Genomic DNA, 16,184 nt, shown 5'->3' on the forward strand with positions numbered 1-16,184 from the left:
CACCCATCCATGGATCCATGCATCCATCCATGCATCCATCCATCCATCCATGCATCCATCCACTCATCCATCCACCCATCCACCCATCCATGCATCCATCCACCCATCCACGCATCCATTCATGCATCCATCCACCCATCCATGCATCCATCCACCCATCCACCCATCCATGCATGCATCCATCCATCCATGCATCCATCCATCCATCCATGCATCTATCCATGCATCCATGGATCCATGCATCCATCCATCCAAACACCCACTCTTCCATTCGTCCATCTATCCATCCACACATCCACTGGACATAAAGCCGTGTATGAATGAGGCAGTCATGCCCCCTGCCTCAGTAAGTCTCATAGGCTAGAGGAGATAAAATTCTCTGGTCAAGTCTGGGTCATTCATCCACTTTTTTTTGCCAGAGGAGGATGGGACAAGTTTTGCCAAAATTGTGTCACGAGTAGTTTCCCAAAGGAACACCCTGGGATGCTGTTATCAGAAGCAGGGAACGATTCCAAGTAGGAAAAATCAACAGATGTCTACCTGATTAGAGGATGGGGAATGAGAAAGGACACGTGAGGGTGACAGCAGCCCTTATTTTTTTTTCTATTTAAGGGTAGGCTGGTTCCTTTGTTTATCCCTGACCACACTTCAGGGTCCTGTCCTAAGGACCCCAGAGCACCCACCTCCTTCTAGATACTTGGCTCTAAGTGTCCCAGTCTGGGTCATCACTCTCCCCTCCTCCATCTACATTTATCAGATGCCCTAAGATGTGTGTTGGGATACATCCAGTGTAGCTGTCCTTACGGTTAGGAACCAATGAACAGGATCATTTTCTGCTCTGACAACCAGAAACTCTGGTTTCTGGAACCCTGGGAGTTGGCAAGTCCTGAGCCCAGCGTGGGTCCCTGAAATGAGAGTGTAAACCAGTGCTACTCATCCCTGACCACACGCTGGAAGCATCTGGGGGGAGCTTTTACAAAACCCTGATGCCCAGGCCCTGTGTTCTAGCATTCTGATTATAACTGGTCTCCGGTGGGGCCCAGCCATTGCATTTTTAAACAGCTCTCCAGGTGATTCTAATGCACAGCTTGGGTTAAGAACCACTGGTCTCAGTGCCATTTGGAACCCCCTATTCGTTGCTGTGTCTCTTTGCTTCCAGGATACACGCATGATGAGGGTAGAGATGCCGTCCTGTTGATGGCTGCATCCCTGAGATCTGTAGCAGCTCAGGTACCTGGCAGGTGCTCAGTGAATAGTTGTGGAATGAATGACAATCGCTAGCTTTGCACAAATGCCTTCATGGAGCAGAGCGGTGAGAATGTGAAGGATGCACATTCTCAGTTCTTTCTGGCACAGGGGGAAGGATTTGAGTCATTCCCCACGTGAGGTCAAGTTGTGGCTCTCTGGGAATCTTTGAACCTCCCCCATCTAATCTTCTGATGCAGAGATTTTCAACACTGCATGCACTTTAGATCCGTCTGAGGTCATTGGGGAAAAACAAATGGACAAACAAACAAAAAACTTTGGATGTTCTGGTTCCATGGGCCCGGAGTGAAGCCTAGGCACATTTAACAAGTGTTCCGGGTAATTCTAACATGCTGTACGGGTCGAAGACCACTGTTCTACTCTCTCTTTCTGCTCCCATGAGTCTATTTTCTGACATCAGCTAACTTGGTCCGAGACCCCTGGAACTGTTTTATGGGGGTGGGGGTGGTACTGGATTCCTATGTAGCGTTCCCCAAATGTACCTGTTCACGACATTCACATTGGGTGCTTATTTAAAAATACACATTCCTGGGGCGCCTGGGTGGCTCAGTCGGTTAAGCATCTGACTTCAGCTCCGGTCCATGGTTCGTGAGTTCGAGCCCTGCGTTGGGCTCTGTGCTGCTATGATAGTTGGGAGCCTGGAGCCTGCTTCAGATTCTGTGTCTCTCCCTCTCTCTCTGCCCCTCCCCTGCTTGCGCTCTGTCTCTCTCAAAAATAAATAAACATTAAAATAAATAAAAATAAAAACACACACACTCCTGAGCCTCTGCTCCAGACTTTCGGAATCAGAATCGGAAGCTCCACGGAGAGGCCTGGGATCTGTCTTTATAATGAGTGTCCAGGTGACTCGTTACCTGCCCACCTCTCTGAATGCACTGCCCTCTTTGCTTGGCAACACAGCCAGCCCCTTCTTGCTTTAGGATTCATTCCTTTGGTTCCTGCTGCCCGAACACTCTTTCCCCAGATCAGTTAGGTTCATCCAAATGTCCCCTCCCAGAGAGGCCCTACGTGACCACCCAAGAGAATAAGGCCTCACCAACAGCCAGCCCTTACCCCAGACCCCTGGCGATTCCCTCCGGACACTGTTCAAGATGATCTCTGTCCTTTTGTTTATCGCCTTCATGCCCGCCCCTACCCCCACCTTGAACGTCCCAGGTCGTTAGTGTCTGGGTCACGCTGGGTCCCTGGCACCAGGCACACGGTAGGTGGGCAACGAGGTATAGATGTCAGAGTGAGGCTTGTGCTCTCAGAGTACCTGGCGTTCTTTCTCAGGTCCTGGGAACCTGCGGTCAGGGGTACACAAGTGACTGTAGGTCAATATCATGCCACAGCTGTGGGCACCCAGAGGCACCTGGAGACTCAGTCTGCCATAGAAGGGATTGGTTCCCCCCCCTCCCCCGCTTAGAGGAGAAAGGAGGGAAAAGATTGGGAGCAGCTGGGCAACACTACAGGTGGCAGAGGCTTTGGCGTTGGGTCCTGGGTCCCGCAGAGCGCGCAGCCTCGCCCGCGGGGAGGGGGGAAGGAGGAGGCCCCCAGCTCGGCCCGGCCGGTGGCTAAGCGCGGTGCCCGGGCGGTGCGGCCGCAGCCGGGGGAGGGGGGGCGGGGCGGTCTCCTTCCTCCCCGGCGCCGGCCGGCCAGCCCCTCCCCCCACCTCGCGCCCTCCCCCGAGTCCCCGGTGGCGGCCCCGCCCCCGCCGGCCCGGCCGCCCTGTCCCCGCCTCCCCCGCCGCGGGCCGCAACAGGTGCCTCCCGGAGCAGGAAGCTCGCGCCGCAGCCGCCTCCGCCGCCGCTCAGCTCCCCGGGCGCGTCCAGCAGCCGCTGCGCCAGCGCGCCATCCCCGGGCCCGCGTGCGTCCCCGCGAGGACAGCGACCCCGCCGCGGCCGCCGCCTCTCGGGCCCGCTTCCTGCCCCCTTCGCACCCCCGGGCGAGGGTGCCCAGGAGCAGGCCGAGGCCGCGCTCGCCCCCGGCCCCGCCACCCTCCCGCCGCTTTGCGCGCCATGGACGCCCCGGAGCCGCAGCCCGACCCCGACGGCGGGGACGCCCCAGGCCACGAGCCCGGGGGCAGCCCCCAAGACGAGTTCGACTTCTCCATCCTCTTCGACTATGACTATTTGAATCCTATCGAAGGTCGGTGGAGGCTCCCCCGGCCTGGCCCCCTGAGCCCGGGCGGGGGCTCGGGCCTGCGGAGTGGACACAGGACCCCTCTGTGCTCCCGATGTCACACTTCCCGGGGCGGGGGGTGGGGTGGGGAGGGAGGGGTGCGTCTCCCCAGGTGAGAGGGAGGGCACGAGGCATCTGGGACTGCTGCCACCCACCCTTAGGGGGCGGTAGGCTCACTCTTGCCCAGTAGGGCGTCAGTCTGCAGTTACTCGGGTCTCCTCCCTGGGGGTCGCCGGTAGCCGAGCAAAAGGTGGCAAGGGGCTCAGCTGGCCCCCAGCTGCAGGGTCGTCGGAGGGGAAAGGAAGTGATTTGCCTCTGGACGGAGGCGGTGGGGAAGCCAGAGAATGGAGTTAGCAGGGAGGGAACCGGGGCACAGAGAGGTGGCAACGGATTCTCCTCTGTGAACAGCGCCTGGGAGCCGAGTTTGTCGGGAACTTTGTGCTGAAACTAATGAAGAGGTTGTCTGCGCCTTCAGACGCAGGAGGTTCAGATGCTGGAGGTTGGCGCGACTTCACTGTTAGGAAGCCTGACCGTTTCCTCCCTGGTGTCGGCCGCCAGCTTTTGCGAGTCCCCCTAAAGGGATCAGTCTGAGCTTTGTTAAACGGTGATCCCTTGCCCCGCTGCCCTAATGGATGTGGGGTTCGGGGAAAGGCTGGCCTGCAGATTGGATTCAGGCAGAAGACTATTCCTGCCTAAACTAGCTGTCAGTGTATGTGCTGAAGGGCCCTCTGTGGCTGGGGACTTCCCCAGGCCGGGCCGGCGCTTTTGCTTACCAGGAGCATTCGTCAGAAGGAAAAGGAGGTCGCATGCGGAACCTCGCTGTATTTTTCTGGTTAACAGGTTGTCTTGGAAAAAAACAACAAAAAAAAAACCACCCAACTGGGCTTCCTGATTTTGACAGCCCAGCCCAGGGCTTGTCAAAGCCTCCGGGGGCAGGCCTGTTGGTAACTTCCAGATGCACAGGGGCTTGGCCGCATCCGGAGGGCAGGAAGGGGTTGTGTAGGAGGACTTCTCACAGACTTTTGGGGGCTTGGCGTTTCCCAGAGATGCTGTGTTAGGCAGGCGAATGAGAACTTTTCACTTTCCTTCCTTCGCTGTCTTCACTGACCACCTTAGGTGAGGGGCGTTTGCTTTGACTTGGATACCAAGTGAAGATGATAGCTGGTAATCGTTCTGAATTTTGGCTGGAGATGGAAATAATTAGCAAGCAAAAGAGACCAGTCTTCTTGAGTTGCAATCTGGAGGCCATCCTTTGCTTTGAAAAGACACAATTAAGAATCTGCAAGTGATCGCTTTAAGGTCCCTTTAACATCCGTGGTCTTTGTTTGGTAAGATTAAAGTCATGTTTTGCAGAGAACTAATACACCCCTCCCAGATTCACAATCAGCTAACTTTTTTTTTTTTTTATTTGCACGGGGGAGATTTCCGGGGAAATAGTTTCCAAGCCAAATCTGATGGGAGGTGCTTTTTATAGTTTTTTTTGGCAAGTGGTGCTTGGTGGCCGCCAGATGGGTGTCTAAATGGCCACAGTGGAAGCCCTGGAATCATTTAAAAAAACCAACAAACTTTATTTTTTTGGTAACAGTTTGAGATTCACAGAAAAGTTGTCAAGACAGTACAGGGAGTTCCCATATACTGAGCACCCGGGGCCCCGTTTTATTAACATCTTATATCAGTACGGGTATATTTGTTATCATTCATGATCCAATATTGATGCGTCATGATGAACTGAAGTCCATACTTTATTCAGATTCAAGTGGCCTTTGTTATTTTTTTTAATTTTTTTGGGAACTTGAGTTTTGAGGAGCACCGGTTAGATATACCGTAGAATTGTGCCCGACTTAGGGTCTTTCTGATGTTTCTCTCCTGGAAGGACTTGGGGCTATGGGTTTTAGAGAGGAGGACCACGCAGGTGAAGTGACTGTTTCCATCGCATCATATCAAGGGTACCTAGTATCGGCTTGATTGATCAGTGTTGATAATCGACCTTGATCAACTTGGCCACAGTAGTGCTTGTCAGGTTTCCGTGTCGTAAAGTTACTCCTTTCTAAACTTGGCTCTTGGGAAAGAATTTCCTATGTGTGCCACCCCGCCCCCCTTACGGAGTGGGGAGTTTGCTCTGGAATCTGTAAATAATGCTTCCTTGCTGGGAGCACAGAAGCATCATGGCCGAAGAACAGAGCGGGTGTGAGCCTTGAGAGGCTAAGCGAGCTCTTCCAGATGTGGGTCTGGCTCTGGCTTACCCGGATGTTCATGGGGTCACCTCTCTGCTTCTGAACGGTGGCTCTCTCCGAGGGCTGCCACTAGCCTTTAGCTTGCTACTGGGCTTTGTCCCAGGCGACAATATATTGGCGATGCATGTGAGGGCTACCCTTAACTCTGCATGAATGAGCTTGGCAAGAGTCCAGGGAGGAAGGAGCCCGCTAATGGGACCGACGTTGTCAGAACTGGATGACGGGACTTACGGATTTTGGGAAATTTGGATGCTTGTTTTATGGAACTGTAACATTGTAGCAGATGCCTTTTAGCTCCTGTAATTACCCCCCAACCCTAGCCGGTGGGCACTGTGGTCACCCTCATTTTACAGAGGAGGCACCGAGGCACAGACCGGTGGAGGAATCTTCCCAAGAGAGCAGAGCCGGTAAATGGCAAAGTTGAACCCCGAACCTGGCCGTCTTGCTTCAGAGCCAGCATTCGGAACCACTGTGTGAGGGTTCACTATTCCTTTATCTGATGAGAGTTACGTAGAGCCGTTTGTAAAGGGCCTGGCACTTTGGCAAGACTGGAGTTGAAAACATTTACCACCAGAGTGACCCTGGGCGAGTCATTTAACCTCTCCGGACCTTGGTTCGCTTATCTGTCGAAAGCTGAAATACTACTACCCTCACAGGATTATTTGCCTTGAATGGCTTGACCCGTTTAAATCAATACAGAGTGCGATTTGTTATGAGCATTTTATTAAACCCTTGGCTCTGTTAATGGAGGTGCTCAGTTAATGTGAGCCGTTATTTGTTTACTCCTCCAGCTAACTATTTGAGCTATTTGAGCACCTGTAGTGCTGACCCTATCAGGAATACCTCGTGTGTCATCTTCAAGATCGAAGTGTCTGTATTTTAATAGGTTCAGGAAGTGTCCACCCATTCCTGTTTTCTTGAGAGTTTTGAAGAGGAATGAGAGTTGAATTATGTCACAGACGTCTTAGGGTCTGTGGAAGAATATGGTTTTATTCTTCTTAGATCACTTGTGCTCACTTACGAGACTTCCTCATATTGGAACATTACTGCCTTAAAGCCTACTTGGTCACTGTGTATTATTTTCTTCTAGTGGTGGGGCTGGTGTCTGATAAAATCTCAGATTCCTGTCAGTGGTGTTCATGAGCAATACTTGTCTGTAGTGTCCCTTTTGGTGTGTGGTTTGGATTTCTTTACTTTTCCATGCTCAGGAACAATGGATGCGTCGTTGGGACTGTCGCATTTCTAGAGTTGGGATAGAATTCCCCCATGAAGCCATCCGGGCCTGGTGCCTTTTTACAGGGTTGGGCTAGGATTGCTTTCCCCATCGTGTGTGGGGGAACGGGTCGGCTTGCACTTTGTCTGCTGGAGTCCATTTTGGGACACCGTATCTTTCTAAGAAATCATCCACTTCATTTATCTAGGTTTTCAAATCTGCTGTAGAGGCAGGCAAAGTAGACTCTTCCTATACTTCACCGTCTCCCTCGGTTGAAAAAAGTAACAGAAGGAATGGGGACCACGCTGTGGGAGCCCCGACCTCCACTACTGACCTCATCGTGGAGGGGAGAGACCTGTACGCGTTGTCAGTGGACAGATGAGAAGCTTAATTCCTTAGTGTGTGCTTGTGACTTCAGTGAAACGAATTATTCTCCCAATGTGTAAAACCCTGGGAGGGCTGGATGGCCCCTGGGAGTCCCCGTCCCCTCCAGGGTGCCACATCTCCTCCGGACCATCAGGGACTGACTCCTTGGGAGTGATCACTTCTGGGAGGCCTCAGTGGGTCTGATGGGTCCCTGCTTCACTTCCTCGGAAGCGAATGCAAATGGCGCCAACCTTGACCCTTCAGAAAGGCAAACAGACTCCTGGCCGTTGCTTGTAGAGTCTGTTCCGGTGGTCCTTAAACTTGCTGGGCCACAGCCCTTGGAAAAGCGGACAAAAGCCACCCATCCTACGTGGACCCGCTGTAGGAGTGCGTGTGCACAGGTATCCTATGTGTGCATGCTGCACGTGAGCATAACTCCTGCACGCCCCCTTCTGCCCTCCACGTGCCCTTTAGACCATTTTCAGGTAGAGTCCCAGACCCCACCGTAGTCCCTTCCCTCGTGTCACCTGCCCTTCCACTCAGGAACACCTGCTCTTACCCCATTCACAGGGGACAATTAAAACCTGATTCTTTCAGCAAAGACTCCCTGAATGCTGGTTTTGTGCCAGGCCCTGTGGGGGTGTAGAGACCATCAGATGTGGTCCTGCCCTTGCCTGGCCCCGGGGCCAATGTGGGACAGGGCCTGGTAAACAAATAGGGACAAATGAGGTGCTGGGATATGGTATCATGAGGTGTTTTTGGTGCTTACTAAAAATAGAGTTCTACCCTAAGCAAGCAGTCTCGCTGAACACATGTGACATTCAGAGACATTGCCGTCTGCGTCGAATTAAGGACAGGCCTTATTAAGCCTGCTTTGTGCAAATAGCGTCTCCAGGTGCAGCTGGAAAGGCGGAATGAAGGCGAGGACTGAGCGGTGGCCTCGTCAGGGAGGCGAGGGAAATGGGGAGAAAGTTGCCCTAATCATTCTTCACTATTGAACACCTGTCATCCACGCTTCCAAATTAAAGGCCCTCTGTTCTTGAGGCGACCGGGAGGGAGGCTCTTCAAACCTTGGAGCAGTGTTATTTGGGTTGGTTCCCAAGGCCTTCTGATCCTGTAAGGGGATGAGGTTGAATATATTTGAAAAATGCAGCATTGTGGCCCGTGGTTCTCAATCCTGGCTGCACTTGGGACCAGTGAAGTCAGACTCTTTTGGGGGGGGGGGGGTTCCGTTGCCTTTACTGAGTCATGCAGCGGTAAATGGCAGGGCAGGCCTGGAACCCAAGCAGTTGGGGTCCCGAGTCCCTGCTGTCAGCACTACAACTCAGCCAGAATGTCACGGACTCTGGCTCTGAGGCGTCCCACGTATGGTAGCACGGGGTGCGTTCAGTCCTTATATTTGGTGTTTATAGCATTATCAACTTTGCTGCTGTCCCAAGGGGATTATACCTGTGCGGCACAAATAAAAATGGTAAAGGACAGGAATTAAATGGGCCCTGTGCTATTGTTCCATTGCTTTCTGCATCCCGGTGGATTATTGTGCATGTCTCCCGGGGTGCCTGTTCCTCCAGCTCCAAAGGCGCAGCGAGTCAGACCGCCAGATCTGAAATCAGAAAACCCTGACTTGAAATTCTGACGTTGTGGCCTCCTGCCTGCGTGACCTTGGCCAGTAAAAGTACCTGGCGTTAGTAAGTGCCCCATCAGTAATTTCCAAATGAATGGATGAGAAGTTGAATAATTTCTTCATGATGGTCCACCTACGGGTGGGGGTGCGATTTTGCTTCTCAGGGTTTGTGTTTTCTCACCTGTGCGGGGGCGGGGGGGGGGATGGTGGTGGCAAAGCTCACCTGCTGGACCAGATGTGCGGCTACCAGGAGGCGGGCTGTGCGCAGATGGGCTGGTGCTGGCAGTGGTGATGGGCTTTGAGGGAGCGTCCAGCTCTTCTGACTTCCTGAGGGCCTTGGCTCCTTGGAAGGGACGACCTTCACCTTGGGTGAATTCTGAGCCTTAAGGGAAGGGATGAAGAGTCCGGTCCTTGGCGAGGAGCCCCTGGCTGTGGGGCTTGAGTGGGCATTACAGCAAGGTGTCTTACTTAAGGCACCTTCCGTTCTGACTCGAAAAACTCTCGTCTGGCTCCTGTCTCAGCTCTAGAACTTGGCCGTCTGCAAAAACTTTCTCAAGTGTCCAGACTCCGGGGCTTGGATTTGTCCTGTGGCTGCCTCTCTTGGGGAGGCAGGGTTTCCCCAGGTGCCCTGCCCTGGCCCCCTGGGACCCTTGAGCCAGGGCCAGGAAGGAGCAGCCCTGGAGCGTGCAGTATGATGGATTCTTGTGGCTTCCCCCCGTGAAGGGACTTCCTCCTGCTCTCCTCCCCAGCACAGGAAGTAGCCGCAGCAGCCTTCGCAGAGCTCCAGCCAAACTTAGCTTCCTCAGGCTGGCGCGAGGGTTTTTTTTTTTTTTTGCTGATTGTTCAAACTGAGCTCAGGGAAGGAGGCAAGATGTGACCCGGGGGCTCTTCCTGGGAAGGGTCTGGGGCCGTCTGCTTCTCTACCTGGAGCAGAGCCCCCTATGGGTTCCCCCGAAACAAGAAGATTTTGTGCTGCACTTGAATGATGAACTTTTCCCACAAGAGGGAAACAGAGATAATGATAATTGACTCTCACGTTCCCATCACCCAGCTTCGATAATTACCAGCATCAGGCTACTCTTCTCTCACCCCTCTCCACCCTGGACATATTCTCGACGCTGGGGGTGTGGGCCCCCCACTACTTGAAACCAAATTCCAGACGGTTTAATATTTTGTTAATAACTAGAGCAGTCGGTAGCTCTCAAAGACAAGGACTCAGGGACCAGTCAGACGACATTATCAGACCTAAAACAGCACAATAATGGCTTAATTTCAGATATCTAGTTTCAGATTTCTTGCTTGTGTCACAAGTATCTTTTTGCTGTGAACTCGTTTGAACCAAGATCCAAACAAGATCTTCACGTTGTATCTGGTTGAGGGGACCGTGGCGTCTCTTTTATTCTAGGAAAGTCCCCATCAGTCTGTTTTCTTGCTATTTGTTGAAGAAGCAGGGTCGGTTCTCCACATGCCGGACTCTTTTAACAGGTTCCTCTGTCCTTTGCATTTCTTATAAACCGGCATTCAGATGGAAAGCCCCCTGCCTTGGATTTTACATGCCTTCCCCCAACATCTCCCCCCCCCCCCCCCCCCCCCCACCCCATGTGGGGGAGGGGATATAGCTTTCCAGGGCAGACTAAGCTGTGAACAGAACCAAGAGATGGCCTTTCCTCCGAGTTGGCATTTGGGACTCTCCCTGCCTCCTCCTCGAAGGTTTGGGGAGAGAACCCGTTTTCTCCCCCGGGCCTGTTTGAGTTTAAATGCATTTCTAAAAGCCAGCCCTTCCCATGTGAATTTTAATTGAGCCGTGGCTGGGGGAGCTTTCTGAAGGGAAGAAAGTCGCCTGCAAAGCTCAGGATTTATAAAGGTCCTTATCAAAACAAACCTGCGTGGGCATGCCTGCAAAAGGGGGGGTGTGGAACGAAGAGGGGAAGAACTTGGTCTGCAGCGCCTGCAACCGTGTCTGTAAAGACTACAGAAAGGGGCTGTTTACCTGTGTGATGGGAGGAAGATGGGCTGCAGGTCTGAGGCCCGCAGTGGGGGACCACCCCTCCGTTGCCCCGGAGGAAGGAGGAATGTCCTGAATGGCTGGGGTTGGCAGGGCCACTGATCAGGTGTGCCTGCCTCTGGGCGCGTGGCACCAACATGAAAACTGGGGGGAAAGTGTACATAAAGAACCTGTCAGTCCATCAGCTTTTAATTTTAAATCTCTGCCCCTGGCCCAGTTCAGGGGCCCCCGCTGTTCTCCAGGGGAAGTTTCCACCTGGATTTCAGGTTGGCTCTAGGAAAGGTGGCAATCGGCTTTTCAGGCAGTGCCAGAGGCTTGGGACTCAAATAGGGGTGTGGCTCCGAGGCGCTGGCATGAAGGTGAGGGGTCTTTGCTGCGCTGGTTAGAACGTGTGACCCCCCCGCGGCACGCCCCCCCCCCCCCCCCCCGCCCCGTGCAGGCCTTTGACGGAGAGGTGGGTTAGCCCCAGCGAGCCTTGTTTCTGAGGCAGGATTATCTGAAGTCTATTTCTGGTTCTGACCGGATCTTTCCTTCTCGTTTTGGTGAGGAAGCTGTCGGAGCCTTGCTCTCGGTCACGCACCACATGACAAGTGTGGAGGGACGGACTCTCCTGTTAGAAATGGACCTCATCGAAGTCAAGTTTGATGTCAAATGGCAGTCTTCTTTATTGTTTTTATTTCTTTAAAATTTTTTAGCGTTTATTTATTTCTGAGAGGCAGAGAGAGAGAGAGAGAGACAGAGCACAAGTGGGGGAGGGGCAGAGAGAGAAGGAGACACGGAATCCGAAGCAGCTCCAGGCTCCCAGCTGTCAGCACACAGAGCCCGATGCGGGGCTCGAACTCACCGACTGTGAGGTCATGAGCTGAGCCAAAGTCGGACGCTCAACCGACTGAGCCACCCAGGCGCCCCACAGATGGTGGTCTTCTTTAAAAATGGAGGCAGTACAGTCTGCTGACTGGACACATGAATTACGGTGTCGTCATATGGGGGAGTGCTGCAAGGGGTTAAAAAAGAAACCGTGGCTGCGTATTAGCACCTAGTCTCTGAGAGGAGTCAGGCTGGGTGAGTCCTTCCGCCTGGGTTAGGGTTGCTGGCTGGGTAGGGCCACAGGGGAACCCTCGGGCAGAATGGAAATGTTCTAGATCTTGAGTGGTGGGCAGAACCAGGTACAGACACGTATGTAAAAAAGGCATGAGATGTACGTTTCATGCTTGTGCATTTTACTGCACCTAAATGATGTCTCAGTTTGAAGTCCAGCTCTGGCCCTGATGATCTTGTGACTTTGGGTGAATCCCTGCATCCTGAAGCCTCAGTTTCTCTGTAACGCAGAGGACTTGATAACACCTGCCTCCTGGCTGGGCGGGGGGGGGGGGGGGGGGGGGGGGGGGGTCGTAAGCTGCGGAGAAGGAGGTAGTACCCGTGAGAGCTTGCGGCCCAGTGAAGATCAGCTATCCAATGAATAAAAATAGGAAGGTCTCTGAACTTCTCGAAAGCGGCAGGGGCCCATGGGATGACTAAACTAGCAGGAGGTGGTTCTTTGCACCCCAAGTTGAGAATGGAGATGACTCACGTCGGCTCGATGTCCGGGCTCTGCTGCCTCCGTCCAAAAGCTGACCTTATGCATGCGCGTTGCAGATTCCTTACACCTCTCTACCCCTCTCCAAAAGGAGTAGGTGTCTGCCTGTGGGTGCATGGGGGTTTGCACACAGACATGCCCGCAGCCAGTCTGTAAGGCTTGCAAGTCGTCCTGGGTCTTGTGTCCTGGGCGCCTGGCCTCCTGGCAGCCTGCCTGGGAAGCAGGACGGAGCTCTCTTTTCTGTCCCGTCTGGTGAAGGCAGACAGCTGTCTTAGCTGGGGACAAGGTCAGCAAAGAGCATAGCGTTCAAGGTGGCTTTTTCCGGTGGTTCCACGTTGACGAGACAGGACGGTAAACTGCCCTTCTTCCCTTGCTGGCGTTTCTGGACCTGACTTATCTGGATGGAATTTCTCGCCTTTCGTGCCCTGCGTCTGTGTGTGTCATTTCTCGAGTGACGAATGCGACAACCTGGTTCTCTGGCATTAGAATACACGCGATTCATTGATGGGGCATCCAACCCCTGTGCCGTGTGCGTCTGGTGGGCGTGGTAGGGGCCTGGGGGGCTTTTGGGAAAGTTTGCTGGGCACTGAACTTCTTACTTGGAGGCAGCCTCTAGCTTTTCAAAGGTCTTTGCTACAGGCGCTGCAGGCCGCCAGACGACAAAGCTTCCCCTTCCTGCTCCTTTGGGTGATTGCTCACAGCACCCCCCCCCACCCCCGCCCTCGGAGGTTAGGAGAGTCGTGGGGTGGCGGGAGGTAGGGCTCATTCCCTCCACCTTCTCCCCTTTCCTCCGCCTGTACTGTGTGGTGCCAGGTTGTGGCATCCCGAGTGCTGCCATGGCAACAGACTGTGTGACTCAAACCCAGGGCCTGCGACTCGCAACACCTTGGGGTGTGAGCTCATCAGGTGGTGGGCCTGCCGCCTCAGACAGGGATGGCCCGCAGCCCCGGGGCCCCGTTGCCAGGCCGAGGGGCGTCTGGCTTCTGGGCCGTGACCTGACTCCTTGCCCCCAAGTCCTTCAGGCCTGAGAGCACTGGTTCTCCTCGTCCCCCTCCCCCCGGGCCTCCCCTCCCCCCAAGGACAGACCCTGTGTAGGTTCCCTAGCGGGGTTTCTATTTTGATCATTCTATTCTGCTTCCTGAAAATTCCACCCGCCCGTAGTTCTAGGCGGAGAAGATGTTCTCTTGCTGTTCCTTTTTTTTTTTTTTTTCAAAAGCGATCTGTTGGCTGGTGGGTTGGCACTGAACAGCTGCCTCAGAATTGGCCGTGTGTCCCCGAGGGTGAGCAACAGGCCCGAAAGAGGCTGGAGGAGGAGAGGCCCTGGCAGAGACCACAGTGTGGCCTGACGGTGATTTTAAAATAAATCGTTGACTCAATCCTGGGGCAAATGGAGGGATTGTGGATATTTCAGAAGAAAGGAATTCATGTCCTTGGTTGTCAGTTGCCTCCTGATGGGACCCCTTAGAGCAGCTCCAATTGTTTTAAAAGGAAATTAAAAAAAAAATTATTTAGAGAGACAGAGTGAGTAGGGGTGGGGCAGAGAGAGGGAGAGAGAGAATCCCAAGCAGGCGCCACACTCTCAGTGCGACGTGAGGCTCGAACTCCTGAACTGTGAGATCGTGACCTAAGCTGAGACCAAGAGTCGGACACTTAACCGACCGAGCCACCCAGGCGCCCCAGAGCAGCTCCCAATTCTTGGGGTACCTCATCTCACCAGTTGGATACCCCATAACCCCCGTGTTGGGGCTAAGGTATCACCGTCCAAGAAATAGCCCCTTTCATCAGTAGCAGGCTAGAGTCATGGTTATGAAGGAAAGGAGCCAGACTGCCACTTAGAAGCTGTGTGACCTTGGGAACGTGAGTCCCCCTCTCTGAGCCTCACTTCCCCATCGGTAAAGTTGCTTCATAGGGTTCTTGGGAGACCAACATTTATCGCACACACAGTGGTTCTTGGTGTAGGTTAAGTGGTATAGACACGTTAGCTGACACGTTAGACATCGTTTTCGTTACTGCCGGCAGCTCCCTGGGTCACCAACGCTTCTGTGAGGTTTGGTTGATCGGCTCCCGGATGGCCCGGGGGAAAGAGTAAAAGCATAAAACAAGAGGGGGTGTTGGAAGCCTCCTGGACCCCCTCCACGTATTTTCTGAAGGTCAGCAGAAAAAAAGACTCCCAAGTACAATAAAACCTTGGTTTGCGAGCATAATTTGGCCCGGAAACATGCTTGTAACCCAAAGCACTTGTGTATCAAAGCGAATTTCGAGACCCATTGGCTCACGTGGGATTATGTGACGTTGGGCGTCACGTACGAGTCGTATTGCAAGATACTGCTCGTTTATCAGGTTACGGTTTGTTAAAAATGGTTGCTTATCTTGCAGAACACTGGCAGAACAAGTTACTCACAATCCAAGGGTTTACTGCACTGACTAATCCATTTATTTTCATAAAACATTCTTAACTTTCTTTTTTTTTTAAATGTTTATTTATGAGGGGAGGGAGGGGCAGAGAGAGAGAGGGGGACCTAGAATCTGAAGCAGGCTCTAGGCTCCCAGCTGTCAGCACAGAGCCCGACGCGGGGCTCGAACCCATGAACCGTGAGATCATGACCTGAGCCAAAGTCGGACACTCAACTGACTGAGCTACCCAGGCACCCCTTACTTTGTTTTAAGTAGGCCCTACACCCAATGTGGGCTCGAACTCGTGACCCCGAGATCAAGAGTCACGTACTCGTCACTGAGTGAGCCGGGCTGCCCTTTTTCTTTCTCTTTCTCTTTCTCTTTTTCTTTTTCTTTTTCTTTTTCTTTTTCTTTTCTTTTCTTTTCTTTTCTTTTCTTTTCTTTTCTTGTCCTCTCCTCTCCTCTCCTCTCCTCTCCTCTCCTCTCCTCTCCTCTTCTTTCTTAAATGCTTTTGAAGGCATTGGGGGCTAGTGTGTGTCACAGTGGCAAGTTGTAAAATCAGTGAGCGCAGAGAAAGGGCGGGATTCTCATTTAAAAAGTCATTCTTTCCATAATAATAATGATCCACTCAGACCCAGTTTATTGAGTGCTTACTGTGTGTGCTTTGGGCTTCACGTGGATGAGGTGAACTATCAGCTTGGTACTGTCACTGGCTTCACCGTGTGACCCATGAGGACTTGGGGGTCCCCCTGGTCATAGGGCCCAGGGGCGGGGCAGTGGAGCGGGGGTCCCCCGACCCTGTGCCGAGCGAGGCCCGGATCTCCGCGCAGATGCCTTGCTGAGGTGGGGCCGGAGTGGCGTCCCCAGCACCCTCCTCCTGCAGCCTCCGATGGTGGCCGGAGACCTCCCCCAGCCTTCACGGAGCCTGGATGCTGGGGTGAGCCCCCGGGAAGCCAAGGAGGGAGGGCGCTGAGAATTAGGACTTGCAGTGTGATTTACTTGCTGGGGTGGACGGTGGGCAGATGTCTCGTTTCTGAAGCATTTTGGGTTGGAGGGCCTGACTCCCGGATTACTGCTTGCATTGCTCTCTTGGGCCTCTGGTGTGAGCGGGGCACGCACGGGACACCAGCACTGTATGCGGCCGTGGCTCTCAGCTGGGGGGCGGGGAGCAGGTGTTCTGACTGCAGGACGAACTTGGCCACATACCTGGAGATGTTTGTGGTAGTCACAGCTGGGAGCACGGTAGGGATCACCGGCATCTAGTGGTTAGAGGCCAGGCGTGCTGCTAAACACCCCCAGCCCCCCCCCCTCCCCGCCCCCCCCCCCCCCCCCCCCCGCCCCCCCCC

At 53.6% G+C, this 16,184-nt stretch overlaps 1 protein-coding gene across 3 annotated transcripts in view; it reads left to right on the top strand.

Moving 5' to 3' along the window:
- The first annotated feature begins 3,042 nt into the window (after positions 1-3,042).
- The window catches only part of NFATC2 (nuclear factor of activated T cells 2), a 133,662-nt gene continuing 120,520 nt past the window's right edge, over positions 3,043-16,184 (top strand). For all 3 annotated transcript variants that reach the window (XM_049649858.1, XM_049649857.1, XM_049649859.1), the window contains exon 1: positions 3,043-3,393. In XM_049649858.1, coding sequence (XP_049505815.1) covers positions 3,264-3,393 — 130 coding nt within the window. In that variant the 5' untranslated portion in view covers positions 3,043-3,263. The remainder of the gene's footprint in view (positions 3,394-16,184) is intronic.

Source organism: Panthera uncia, assembly GCF_023721935.1.
Source record: "Panthera uncia isolate 11264 chromosome A3 unlocalized genomic scaffold, Puncia_PCG_1.0 HiC_scaffold_11, whole genome shotgun sequence".
NCBI classification, from domain to species: domain Eukaryota; kingdom Metazoa; phylum Chordata; class Mammalia; order Carnivora; family Felidae; genus Panthera; species Panthera uncia.